A 14593-nucleotide genomic window follows, 5' to 3' on the forward strand; every position below is an offset into this window, starting at 1 on the left:
TTTTCAATAGTCACTGGGAGATTGATGCCGATTTCGGGAGACTCCAGGCCAATCCTGGAGGGTTGGCAACCCTAATTAGAGCCTAAGTCATGTATCCTGCTGGTGCTGAGGGTCTCCTACAAGTGGTCAGCACGTTGCAGGCCGTGCTCACAGTCTTGCAGGCTGAGACCCAGACATGAGTGCTCTGTGCAGGAATCCTGCCTTCTCTCATTGCATTGGCCATTCAGAATAACAGTGAGAGAGGCTAGCTAGGGGGTCACCACTGCAGAGACACACGCAGTGACAGCAATTTTTGTAGGAGTCTTTTATGATGAAAAGGGTTTTGCTGAAGATGTTCTGATTTTTTCATTAACAGCACCTTAATGAAAACCTAGCAAAACTCACAGCCAAATTTGAGAGGGCTACTTCAGACAAACTGAAATGTCAGCAAGAAGCTGAAGCTACAGCATGCACCATCTCACTTGCAAATCGACTGGTGAGTATCAACAGCTTGAACTTTAATCATAGGAATGGAAGTTGTCAGGTGCTATGGAGATGTATGCCATGAGAACACAATACATTGCATCTTCTAACATTTCAGAATGCATGATATTTCCTGCATAGCTGCAAACTTTAGTCATGAAAACAATTTTACAGTGCTTCAAGTACTAATGATGTGGCCATTCCCATAACTCTCTGTATACATCTGGGTATGTTCGAGGCACATTTACATTTCCAATATACTGAACATATACAATGATAGAGGCACAGCCTCTTATCTCTGTTATTTAATGTTCTGAGCAGTTAGTGATAGATCAGAACTGCAGGACTAAAGACAAGACGCTAATAAGACAAGAGCTGTATTTGCTTTTCCATGTAATGATATACTGAAAAGTACATGAACATTTTTATATTTTTTCCAGTTTTAAAAATTAATAAAAATGATTAATAAAGAGTAATAAGAGGAAGAAAGTGGTAACGCATAAAGGTGCTTATGTGGCCCCCTGCTACAGTCATGTCTGAGCACCTGCAGTCTGGGTTTCGTTTATCCTCACAGTACCCCTGGGAGGCAGGGCAGTGCTGTTATCCCCATTGCACAGATGGGGAACTGAGGGAAAGAAAGACTAAGTGGCCTGCCCAGGATCACACAGGAAGTATGTGGCAAAGTAGAAACTTGAACCCTGGCTTCCTAAATCACTGCCCTAAGCACAGGACCATATGGAGCACTCACTCACAAGGACCGTGTTTAGCAGAGGGGGAGAGGGAACTAAACGGGCTGGTAAAGGGATGGCACAAATCACTTCCCTTCTTCCCCCCTTCTGGAGCAAGGGGGAACCAGCTACACGCTATCCCTTATGCAGGTTGCAGTACACAGTGACAATCTAGTCCTAACAGTGCAACAGCCGCTAGTATTCAGCTCTATTTTTAGGCCCTATAACTTTGGGTTAGAAAGCTCGTTTGTGCTGAAAATTGCCAGATTGACTCTGAAGGCAAAGGGGAATGTGGGTTCAACGTTGGAAGAAAAGTCATTAAACTGTTTTTGAGTTACAAATCGTTTAAAAATTATCCTGATTTGAAACGTTGACTTTTGTCTCATGCCTCTTTGTTCACCCTTGCTGAAAAGCAGCTGGTCACTACTGCTTCATATAGTTAAATCTCCTTTTCACCTCAGGTATGGGGTATTTGAAGAAAATACATTGTAATTCAGCAAAGCTGTTAATGATTTTGGATGTGGTGATTTTGGGGCCTGTTCCTGTTCCCCTGGAGGTCAATATAAATTTTGTTGCTATTGACTTCAGTGGAAGCAGGACTGGGCACTATGGACCTGATCCAAAGCCCTTGGAAGTCACTGGAAAGACTCCTGCGGACGTCATTGGGATTGAGCTCTATAGGTGTGGCTGGTTGCTGCTGAAAAGGACATGCAGATGTTTCTGTAGGGGAGAGCTGAAACAGATCAGTCTGTAGTTCAAATGGCTGAAGGCCGGTGCTGCTAGAGCGTGAGGACCCCAGTCCTGGCTGTGCCTCAGAGGTGGTGTTCGCTCCAGGCTTCATTTCGCAGCAGCAGAGAGGAGGTGGTTTAGGGGGCTAGCCTGAGATGCAGAAGACTTGCACTCAGTTTCCTGCTCCACCATACACCTGCCTGTGTGAGCCATTTAAACCCAGGTTGTAAAGGTCTTTAGGCACCTACAGATGTAGATAGGCACCGAGTAGGGTTTTCAAAAGCTCCTGGTTGCCTAACTCCCATTGAAATCAATTGGATTTAGGTACCTAGGTTCTTTGGAAAATGCTTGCATCTTTAGGCGCCTGCATATCTCTGTGCCATATTTGTCCAATGGGAATAACAGCATTTCCCCCTCTCCTGGGGATGTTGTGAGGGTAACTGCATTGAAGACTGTGAGATGCTTGGATACTGTGGCAAGGGCCGGGGGGCAGATGAGCACCTGAAACAGACAGTCCCATTCTCAGGCTGATGCCGATTCCTTTGTACCTGAAGAAAGAGAACATCTCTCACTTCCAGAGTTCTAGGGTTAAATCTCACTGGCAGCTAGAACGTTTTCTGAACATTTTGTTTAAATCCAGTAAGTATGTTTTGAAACGAAAAGACTTTAACACAGCTCCTCTGGGAGCTTTTGCAACGTGACTGTTTCTTTGTGTCCCTCTGTGAGGATTGGGAGGTCTAGTTGTACAAGCTGTGAATTCTGCATGCAGTTATGGGCTCTCGATGTATCTTTACCAAGCTGCAAACTCCATTTGGAAGGTGCAGGCTTTTTTCTTTTCCGTTGTTCTTTCACCTCCATGTTGGACTGAAATTCCAACGGGGTAGTGGCAGAGGCCTAACAACAGAGCTGTTAAACCTTGCTGCTCCCCTGTTCACAAAGGATGCACCTAGACAAAAGGAGAACTGGTTTGTCAAGGGAGGGATCACCTTGGCAACAAAGTGAACCAGCAGGAGTCTGTGATCACCTGAGGAGGCTGAGTGGGATGTCCCCTGACAAAGGGGGCTGGAAGATATAAAAGGGAGGAGCTGCTCTTCTGCATGCCCTTTTTCTCTAGCTCAAGAGGAAGGAGAAGCAGCCCAGCATGTAGGAGTCTGATGAGGGAACCCTGCCTACCTGCCTGAAACACAGATGGTCCCCAAGGACTCCCCGGGGAACCAGGAGCTAGTGAGGGGCACTGCAGTTAGGATGTTTGCTGTTTTCTAAATGCTCTGTGCTCTTTGAGTGTGTCTTGTGCTTTGAAGAGCAAGAATCTGTTGGCTGTCTGTGCAAAGCCTGGATGTGTTAAGCATTTACACCTACGTGTTGCCCCTGGAAGAGGTAACCGTGAAGGCTCACATCTCGGGGTGGAGTTCTGCGAGGGGATATTGAAGCTGCGGGGGTGTCTGAAGAGCCAGCACTGAGTCCAGAGGTGAAGTGGCTGGACAGTGGGTTCCAGCTCTGAGGAGTGGTGCTTGCCAGAGAGTCTGTACCTCAGAAAGGTGCCTAGGGACCCAACGTAGGATAGTGGTTTGGCTGTGTTCAGGCCCCAGAGACGTAAAGTGGCTGGGTTCCCTCACAGCAGTCTAGTGAGCGGCCAAGAGCTCGACCAAAGCTGTGACACCCTCAGTCTCCCCACTGAAGTCATGTTACACTGTAGCGTTTGAAACGTCGGCAGATTGTGACGGGGGCTCATGCAAGATTCAGTTTTTGAAGGCAGGAGTGATACAATTATTCACCGCCCACATACAAAACTAACATGTTATTCCTTTCAAGTATAAAGAATTGCACAGCCCTTCACCCCTAGCTTCACTCGAATCCAAAACTATGTACAGTTCTTTCCTCAATAAACTCAAAATGTAAACACAACAAAAAAACCTTCCAGCAAAGAAATCTAAAAATCCTGGCTCCATCTTTGCCCTTACTTACATGTGTTGTACATTGCCTTCAGCTGAGTAATCCTGATTTCTACCAATGTGATTGAGAACAGAATCTGGCCTCCTACGCGTGCAATCAATTGCATATACTGATCAGCTTGAAGTGCAAGTCTACAATCATACATAACTGTAATCAGGAATAATGTTATACACCTTTCCTGTTAAACTGCCCAGAATTAGTCTCAAGAACCAACAATTATAAATGCTTTAACAAAATTATCTCTCTTGTTGAATATGTTAACTAGTAATATTTTCAGTTTAGCAAAATGACTTGAAAGGAAACATTTTGCTTCTGAAACACAAATAATACATTTTTAAAAAGCAATTAAGAAATAACCCTATCCTTGGGTCAGAGGTAAGGTGGTTGTTATGAAGTGTGCATCTCCTCAATACTTGATAGTAATGTGTTTGTTGCATAGGATTTTTTTAAGTGATATGAAAGATAATAACATTGCTCTCTCTCATCAACTGTAATTGTTTGTAAATGAAGGTTTTGGCTTGGGATTTTACTACGCTTAAAATAGTTAAACATTAGATTCATACATCTCTGTGAAAATCTCATGTCTGTGAATGAGTTACTTTGGCTGTTATGTTGTGTTGTAAAGAGGGCATAGAAATGGTGCCTTCCTTGTCAAACTGGGAGCAGAGAAGAGGTGTGTCAGCAGTACTGGGAAAGGGCAATTCTAGTCTCACTATTTTTATTAGGAAATATTGGAGACAAAGGAATATTTCCAAAAAGACATGAGATCTCCTGCCATAGGGACATGCTACATTCCAGCGCCGCATGGAGACTTTGGCATCTTTAATTTCTCCTTCAGCTGACAGGATTGGCTCTGGAGTCTCAGCTCCAAGGATCTATGGTCAGGCCGGGGACACTTGGCATTACCTCGGATTCTGTATAGGCAGCAACCCTTTATGGTCCAGGTGCTCTCGCTCCTGCTGATCATAGCTCCAAGGGTGGGACTGAGTAGTAGCACTGGTAACAATTCATTTAAAACATCAGAGAACCATACCTATCCATACTAGAAAAATTCGCTCTCAGAGTTCATGCACACCAAGTAAGTGAAATAATTAAAACAAACAGTGAACAGACGGTACTAGACACTTTCCCCATCATACTCTTCTTTGGCGTTATGCAAACTAGCATAAATGTTGTACAGTTCCATCTTTTCACCAGTGGGTGTCACTAGTAATTTCTAAATCCATTTCAGTATTTTATTTACAAAGAGAAAAAAGTTTATGCAAGGTGCTTGTCGAAGTCAATCATAGTGAAGCCAATTAAAACATGTAAGAGGAGAGCAGGAACAGTGAATTAGCATGTAGAATGGTCGTGTAATTAAGAGAGAGCTGGTAGAGTTCAGGGCTTTGTTTAGTGGCCATATGCAGGACATTTTTTGACTGCAGGCATTATATTTCTAACCAGGATTTTTTGTCCTGCCAGTCATTGTTGGGATTTACATGGCATTGGACTAATACAATTGAGATGAAAATGGTCCTTGCCCCAGTACAGCACGTTGTTGTGTTGAGGAACACAGGTTGTCCCAGCCTCCCATGTTTGCCAAGAGAAATACAGCCCCACTTGTAAACTAGCTTTGCCTTGTCTGTAAAATAACAACACACAATGAAAGTGAGAAGGGGATGTAAATCTGGACTGTCAGCCTAGAAACCCAGAGGACTTAACTTTCCTGGCCATAAGGCTCTTCTGTCCTTTCCAGAATCCCTAAGAATTTCTCCGGACCATTCCTGTCCATCCTTCTGGCTGAAAGAGGTGAGCTCCAGCTCCAGCCCCGCCAGAGCCTGTCAAAGCCATGTCCTCAGGAAGGGCTGGAAACAGGACATTTAACCCCCCTGTGAAGCCACTAGATTGTGGCCTCCCATCCCTTTAAAAGAAAGTTAGCTCCCACTACTCTCTTCCCTGTGACCTGCGTGCCCTTTTGGCTTCACCAAGACACTGCCTCCTTGGCTGGATAAAGATTGCCCTCCTATGACTTCCTTTATGCACTGATACAAGCAAGTTACGTGTTACTCTCCAGACATTGCTAGTTACCACCCTTCTTCTTGTAACTGCTAGTTCGAACAAACATCCTTAGCCATTATCCTGCCATGCCATCCTTATCTTAGAAGGGGTCGGTGTGTCCCGGTACCATCTCTTAAGAATGTGTTTATGTAGTTACTTGAGAACTCTGGGTGTTCTTGCACATCTTCTCTGGTCAGGAATGTGCTTACTTGGTTAGCCAATACTTAGTGTGTTGTTGTTATGCCAAGGCCAGGCCTGCTTTGGTTCACACCATTAGTTATGCCCCGGGCTCCAGCAAGGCCTACATCCTAGGGAGTGAGAGGAGGAGAGAGAAACTGACTGGGGAGCCATCTCAATTGTCAGACACCTGCCAGCCAGAGCTGTACAAAAATGTGAGGCCCCAGGAATCCAGCACTCCCTCTCAAGCAGCCAGGAAGGTGGAGTGTGCTGGGTGACATCCCCGGACTCCACTGAGAAGGGCAGCATCTTCCATGCTGATGTCTGGCCAGGGGACAGAGTCTTCCATCTCTTGGCGCTGGGCACATTTTCCAGCCCTGACAGTCACATATTTTGCTAAGAGATAAGAGTATTTAGAGAAGCATATACTGCCCCTGTGCTTTGATAGGGAGAAAGAGGATTATCCATTAATATTGTTATTTAGATTACCTCAGGGGATATATACAGACACATCGCCTACCCCACAGAATGTGCACCCTAGAATGGATGGGAGGATGAGGCAAGGAACAAAACTGTTCCTTTTGCAGTACACAGTGTGCTGCTGCAATGTCTCTTGGTGCAGTAAGGAAAGATTTGAAAATAGATACCTCGGTAATGCTCAGAATTCACATAACATCAGATACGGAGTTAATAATGCCCCCAACCACTCCTGAGAGCCCTTCCCACTCTTCACACCTCTCTGGAAAAGCCAGAACAGACAGAGAGGCCTTGCAGCTTGCCCAGAAGGTCAGCAAAGTCAGGCAGCTTCAGACCAATGTGAGATGCAGTTCCAGTGGAGATCCCCTTGCAACCACATTGCAGAGGTATGGGTGGCACCACGAGGAGGTGATCTGTCACACAGAGTCATATGTTTCATGACGTGTTACCATGATCAGAACTCAGACCTTAAAGGGCTCTTGGTCACAACGAAGACTTGGGGAAACCCATTGGAAAGCAGCACTCTGGGGTGCACCATTCAGCTCCATGCATGAAATCCCTCTGAGCAACTGCAGGCTGCAGCAGCTGTCTTTACATCAAGCCATTCAAACCACTCCTGCAGTTTTCAGTCTTTGAGGAGCTGTAGGAAGATGAGAACAAGGGAGTTGAGTGATCCAAGGCCACTGGGAGCCACCAGCGTAGATAAAGAAGCCCGTGATCCTGGTTGGCCTCTTGCTGTGGAGATGCCGTGGCCTTGGCCAGCTGTGATTCAGATATGAAACAATGACTGGCTTGCTGCTGCCTCCTGGTGCCAGAAGGGTGTGACCCAAGGGGCAAAGGACAACCACCAGGATTCTCCACTTGCTGTCGAGCATGTGGGAACCAGTGGCAGGAGCAAAAGGAGATGGACAGAATCCAGGGTAATTTGGGACCCGAGGAAGGGCTGACAGCAGGGTCAGTGCAAATGACAATAGGAAAGGGCCTTCCCATGATGATGGAAGTTGGAAGGCTGAACTCAGGGGCCAGGCCAAAGGAATGTTAGCTGTTGTACATTACGCCTTCTCCCAGCCCCCTTAGCCTGTATGAGTTTGGATCCTTAAAGCTCAGTTAGAGTCCCATTAGCCTTGGCTGCATTACAGAATGGAGCTGGTGCAGACAGTGACTCTTAACAACAGTTGCAGCTGAAGTGGTGCTGAGCACAGTTTATCTGAGGGTGCCGACAAGGACAGACAGTGCTGGCGCCAGTTTCACCAGTGCTGGCTGCAGCTGCTGTCTGGAAGAGTTCAGTTTTACAGTGCAGACAAGGTCCTAAACTCACACCCACTTCTCAGCAGATAATTCAAACTTCCTTCCCTATCACCTCTGAGCAGGGGTGCTGGAAAAAATTGTATAGTGGGGGTGCTGAGAGCCATTGAACCATACTGTAAACACTGGAAACCATTTCAAGCGCCCCCCACCCCAACCCCTAATTCCAACACCTAGGCCTCCGAATGTGGCACAGTGAATCTAACCCAGTAATGCAAACATCTAGGTCTTGGTCTTGCTCCCAGTTACTCACATCTGGCTTCAGTGGGACTTCCACCCACTTAACTAAGCCCACAGCAGATAGCAGAACCATGCTAGGGTGACCAGACAGCAAGTGTGAAAAATCAGGACGGGGGTGGGGGGTAAGAGGAGCCCATATTAAAAAAAAAAGCCCCAAATATCGGGACTGTCCCTATAAAATCAGGACATCTGGTCACCCTAAGCCCTGCGCAAACAGTTTTGAGGACTTACAAAGAATACATCCTGCTGTTCTGGACTGAAAGACAAACCTGTGGATGAAGGGAATGCTGTTACTTTTAGTATATCTGAATTTTAGTAAAGAAACTCACAGAATTAATTCAAATTGGCTTGGATAGAAGTACTGTCCCATGGATCTCCAGTTGGCTGAAGGACCAAGAACTGTAGTGTGCTTAGTTGGAAAGATGTCTGCCAGGGGCATGATAAGGATCCATGTTAGGTCTGGTTTTATTTAACGCCTTATTAGTGACCTGAAGACTGTGAAAGCAGCATATGAATGACATTTTCATGAGCTCCTTAGTTGGGGAGACTTTGCAAATACCAAGTAAGGGAGAAAAATCACACAAAGGGCCTTGGAGGCTTTTGAAAAATGGACAGAAAACAGATTCAGTCTAGAAAAGTGAAAGGGAATATATGTAGGGGAAAATCATCGCAAACATAGGCAGGCCATTCAGTGGGCGAAAGCAACACAAAGCACCATTGCTGAGGATGACCTGGGATTTAGATATAAGTTTTCAGAGCATCATTGCAGCAGGGAAAGGGAATGTGATTTGGGGCTGCAACCTCCAGTATTGCATTCAGAAATCACAAGCTTGGCTTAAAATCATGGGATTTTTTACAAGTAATACATTTGGGCTCTATTTCTGTACCTTTTGCTTCCTGAATCTGGGGGGTGCATTCAGTTCAGGTTTTCAAGCTTTCCTCCATGTACGGGAGGGTGAAAACCTTTAAAAAAAAAAAGGAAGCAGAGAGTCTCTTGTAATCATACAAGGAGCTGGAGCGTTAAGAAAAGCACCAAATTTCATGAGTCTTGTAATAAAGCCACAGGAGTTGGCAACACTGCTGACTGATGGAGACATCCTGCTCATGCTAGTCCCTTTCTGCAAGACTGGTAAGATCACAGCTCAAGTGCAGGTACATTCCTCAGCAATCTAACACCAGCGACATGTGCAGAGATTTGCTTTAGTGGACTAGGGATGGGTTTAAAGTTAAGTGTTTGCAGGACTGAGGCCTTAGCAAAGAGCAAGACGGAGACCAAGTGGTTTATGAAGATTGAGTATATCTTGGCCAAATGAGGCATGAATTTGGGTAATGATAACTGTCTGAAATAACTGAAGGATCTAAATCTCAAGGAGGGAGAGGAATTACTGAGTGTGGTCCAAGGGGGTGTAGCTAGGAGTGAATGGATGAAACTGTGGAAATGAACATATTTGGTAGTGTACTCGGTAAAACTTCCTTATAGAGAGAGGAATATTCTTGCCAACAAAGTGGCGGATCCTTTTCTTGAGTCATGTACAGCTAGACTGGCAAATGGTCTAGGGATGTACTGTAGGGGGTGGTCTTTCAGTGGATGGGGAGGAATGGGCAAAATGACTAACAAATCTTTCTATCTTTGGTTTTAAAAACATATCAAATATTATTTGAAGTCAAAGAGTGACAAGACATGTTAAAGTACTTGTGCATCGAAAAAATGCTCAAGGAGTCCATCTAAAGGTTAATTTTATGTTGGAATTTTAGGTTGGGGGACTCGCCTCTGAAAACGTGAGATGGGCAGAGGCTGTGAAAGACTTCAAAGAGCAGGAGAGCACATTGTGTGGAGATGTCTTACTAATCACAGCCTTCGTCTCCTACCTGGGTTACTTTACGAAGAAATACAGACAAGACCTGATGGATGGAGTCTGGAGGCCATACTTGCGCCAACTAAAAGTAAGCACTGACTACTTAGGATAACCATTGTCCCTGTCTCTTACAGGAGCATAATGTCTGACACCCAAGGAATCGCTGACGAACAATGGCTTCCATTGAGAGTTTGCCACAGGCCTGAGTAAGAGGCAACACATAGTTGTACTGCTCTACATGCACACCAGTAACCAGATGGTGATTCTGGAGCTCACCGTCTGGTCCCTGGTCTCACCTTGCTCTGGGCGGGGGCAGTAATCTGTGCTCATTCTCAATGGGGTTGCTACCCCTCCTAGCAATTTAGTTATAAAAGTGACTGGCTTTCAGAGGTGCAGCGCATCTGCAGAATGCACTGAGCCACTGGGAAATGAGGCTGCTCTGGATGTGGCCTCAGTGTTAGCCCTGTAGAATTTTGGCCATGAGTAAGAGAGATGCTCCCAAAGGGAAAACAGACTGGAGGGAGGAACATAGCAAGAGACTGGGCCCCATGAGGGCGGAGCAGATCCAGAGATCTAGCCCTATTCTAGGCTGGCAAGTGGGCATGAGAGCTCCATATTTTTGTGCATGGAGTTGATGCTGGCTTCATGAATACTTTGCTGCACGTTTCTATGTGTATCTCACGGGAAATATGGACGGGCCCTTTGGTTTGTCTGGATTTGGGGCTGCCCTGATGTGTCAGAAGTCCTGCCTTCACTTCATGGTTCAGGTGGACTAGCTTCCCAGCGTGTTTTGCCCACGTCACCCCGTCAGTGACCTGATGCAGGCAGGAGCAAGTCAGACATAATTGGTGGCTTTGTCACAAAGTGTTTTCAGTGGAGCCACTCGTGCTGTGCTGAATCGGAACCAGAGTGTTCAGCAACTTGCAGGGTTGAGCCTTTGTGCAGCAGTAACATAGTGAACATTACAAGCAGATGTGAAATGCTTAGAGGCTTTTTAATATAGCAAAAACTGAGCGAAGTGATCCCCATACTTGGAAGTTTGAGAAAGCAACAGGTGCCAAGTGATGATGGCAAAAAATCATGATATGTCCCTTCTTCTTCAACGATGGTCCCTCTTCCACTGTGAGTTTACACAGGCACATCATGTGCCTGGGGATGGAAAATCTGAAAGTAGTGTCTGTTGGTTTGCGCATGCTCACTGACTCTCCTCGTGCCTCTGACTGAGGGGATAGAGGGCGGGGTAGGGGACCAACCATCTCTCCAGTTCCTTCTCACCACCACGTGGTCCGGGGCGGAACTAGCTTCAGCTTCATCCTACAAGATAAGATTTACATTTAGCTTTGTAAATGTTTTAACAGCTTGTACATTTTTTACAGTTTAGCGTTTTATAGATCTCTTAGTGTTTAGATTTAGTCTCTTTGGGGGGACACCTCCGCTCCCCACATACCCGTTCGGGTACTGGACTATGCCCAGGGCTCTGGGTTTTAAACTCTGCGCTTCCTGCCAGTGATCCTTCTCGGTCAGCAATAACCACCAGTACTGCCTGGATTCCCTTGGGCAAGCCCACATCACGGTGAGGTGCAGTATCTTCCAATTATTCTCCAGCCATACCCTGGAAGGGTGGGAACTTGGTCATAAGACCATAAGAATGGCCATACTGGGTCAGACCAAAGGTCCATCAAGCCCAGTATCCTGTCCTCTGACAGTGGCCAATGGCAGGTGCCCCAAAGGGAATGAACAGACAGATTATCGTCGTGATCCATGCCCTGTCACCCAATCCCAGCTTCTGGCAAACAGAGGCTAGGGACACCATTCCTGCCCATCCTGGCTAATAGCCATTGATGGACCTATCTTTCATGAATCTATCTATTGAACCCCATTATAGTATTGGCCTTCACAACACCCTCTGACAAGGAATTTCAGAGGTTGACAGTGCGTTGTGTGAAAAAATACTTTGTGTTTGTTTTAAACCTGCTAACTATTAATTTCATTTGGTGGCCCCTTGTTCTTGTATTATGAGAAGGAGTAAATAACACTTCCTTATTTACTTTCTCTATACCTCTCATGATTTTATAGACTCTATCAGATCCCCCCTTAGTCGCCTCTTTTCCAAGCTGAAAAATCCCAGTCTTATTAATCTCTCCTCATACAGAAGCTGTTCTATACCTCTAATCATTTTTGTTGCCCTTTTCTGAACCTTTTCCAATTCCAAGATATTTTTTTGAGATGGGGCGACCACATCTGCACACAGTATTCAAGGTGTGGGCATACCATGGATTTATATAGAGGCAATATGATATTTTCTGTCTTATTATCTATCCCTTTCTTGATGATTCCCAACATTCTGTTCGCTTTTTTGACTGCCGCTGCACAGTGAGTGGATGATTTCAGAGAACTATCTACAATGACTCCCAAGATCTCTTTCTTGAGTGGTAACAGCTAATTTAGACGTCATCATTGTATATGTATAGTTAGAATTATGTTTTCCAATCTGCATTACTTTGCATTTATCAACATTAAATTTCATCTGCCATTTTGTTGCCCAGTCACTCAGTTTTGTGAGATACTTTTGTAGCTCTTCGCAGTCTGCCTGGGACTTAACTATCTTGAGTAGTTTTGTATCATCTGCAAATTTTGCCACCTCACTGTTTACCCCTTTTTCCAGATGGTTTATGAATATGTTAAATAGAACTTGGCCCAGTACAGATCCCTGGGGGACACCACTATTTACCTCTCTCCATTCTGAAAACTGACCATTTATTCCTACCCTTTGTTTCCTATCTTTTAACCAGTTACCAATCCATGAGGGAACCTTCCCTCTTATCCCATGACTGCTTATTTTGCTTAAGAGCCTTTGGTGAGGGACCTTGTCAAAGCTTTCTGAAAATCTAAATACACTATATCCACTGGATCTCCTTTGGAGACACCTTGTGGAGAAGGCCATGAGGCCTCAAACATATCCAGGCTAGGGCGTACCCTCTGTACATCGACCTGATTCAGCAAGGATGCTCCTTCTGGTGCGAAGTCTGACTCTGGTGTGGCAGTGTCTATTCCCACAGAACCCCTGGCGGGATCTTGTCAGGAATCCAGGAAGCGCACTCATAAGTCTGAGACTGTCTTCCTCTAAATCCACTTCCAAAAGTTGGATTAAGCTCTGAGCAAGCCCATGAGGAATCCTAAGTCTAGATAAATTCATGTAGGATAGGTCCATCAATGGATATTAGCCAGGATGGGCAAGGATGGTGTCCCTAGCCTCTGTTTGCCAGAAGCTGGGAATGGGTGACAGGGTGGATCACTTGATGATTCCTTGTTCTGTTCATTCCCTCTGGGGCACCTGGGATTGGCCACTGTTGGAAGACAGGATACTGGGCTAGATGGACCTTTGGTCTGACCCAGTATGGCCGTTCTTATGTTCTTGCATCCCGAAGGCATGAAATGAAAGCCCATAAGCATTGGGATACATTGGTACGGGATTACAATCCATTGATACCGTCGTCCTCAGCATCTCCAAAACAGGACCGATGAAGACTGATCATCAGCTTTGTCTATCCACGTGATCATCTTCCTCAGCAGTTACACAATCTCCTCTGGCTCCAGCAGCTCAGACAAGTAGACTCCCTCTCGCATCGTAGAGATCTGAATCCATTGCTGTGCCACAGGACATTTTCGCTCTCCCAGATCTGGAATCCCCTCCTCCATCGAGTCCTTCTGTCTCCAAAGAGAAAATAACATAATTGAGGGAGTTGACCACTGGAAGGAGTTTGTCACCCGTCCCATATACGGAATACAACTCTGCTCCAGCAGCACCGACAATATTGCCACTGGAACTGGAATTGGCCTTCTCTTCATCAGGAGATTCTGAGCCATCCAATGAACCTTTTTTCCCCATTCTACGTATCCTCCTCTACCCAAAAGACCTGCACCAATTTGGGACCAATCTTTGCCTCATCTAACTAAGAGCTGGAGGTACCTCATGCCGTGGGGGCCTCCATACTCCCTGTTGACCCCTCCTACTGGCCATATTTGGGGCGTTGGGACCAGTACCATCCTGCAGATTTGGGCCGATCTGTCAGGGAGTCACTCCTTGCCTCCCCTCTAAGGGGCCACTCAGATCTGCCCCTGGATCCTACAGAGGAAGAGGAGCATTATGCACAAGATCTGGCAGTTCTGCTAGAACAAGTAAAACAGCCGTCTTCATGTCCAGATGAAGCAGTGACACCCCCCCGCCCCATGTCTCCTTCTAACACCCCCCCCCCCCCCGAATGACTTCAGACAGTTCCAGGATCTTCTTCGCAGAGTTGCTGGAGAACTACAGATTCCTTTTGAAGAGGTCTAGACTCTCATCATGAACTCCAAGACATTCTCCACTCCTCCAGATCCAACAGAATAACACTCCCCATTAATGAAGCCATAGTGGAGCCAGGTAGGACTTTTTGGCACACCCCTGCCACCTGTGCTCCCAGAATTGTTGTTATGTGCTGGCCAAAGAAACAGAATTTTTGTTCTCTCATCGTGCTCCCTTGTGGTCCAGGCTGCTTCTGAAAGAGAGCAACATCCCTGGTCTACTTCTATGGATAAAGAGGGCAAACCCTTGGATCTGTTGGGAGAAAGATTGTTTCATCATCTAAC

At 45.9% G+C, this 14593-nt stretch overlaps 1 protein-coding gene across 1 annotated transcript in view; it reads left to right on the forward strand.

Annotated features, from left to right (window-relative positions):
• DNAH9 (dynein axonemal heavy chain 9) overlaps positions 1–14593 on the forward strand; it is a 420192-nt gene that overhangs the window by 233207 nt on the left and 172392 nt on the right. The window contains exons 51-52 of the mRNA XM_065415313.1: positions 356–475; positions 9864–10052. Of these exons, the coding sequence (XP_065271385.1) occupies positions 356–475; positions 9864–10052 (309 nt within the window). The remainder of the gene's footprint in view (positions 1–355; positions 476–9863; positions 10053–14593) is intronic.

This window comes from Emys orbicularis, chromosome 13 (assembly GCF_028017835.1).
Source record: "Emys orbicularis isolate rEmyOrb1 chromosome 13, rEmyOrb1.hap1, whole genome shotgun sequence".
Taxonomy (NCBI): Eukaryota; Metazoa; Chordata; order Testudines; family Emydidae; genus Emys; species Emys orbicularis.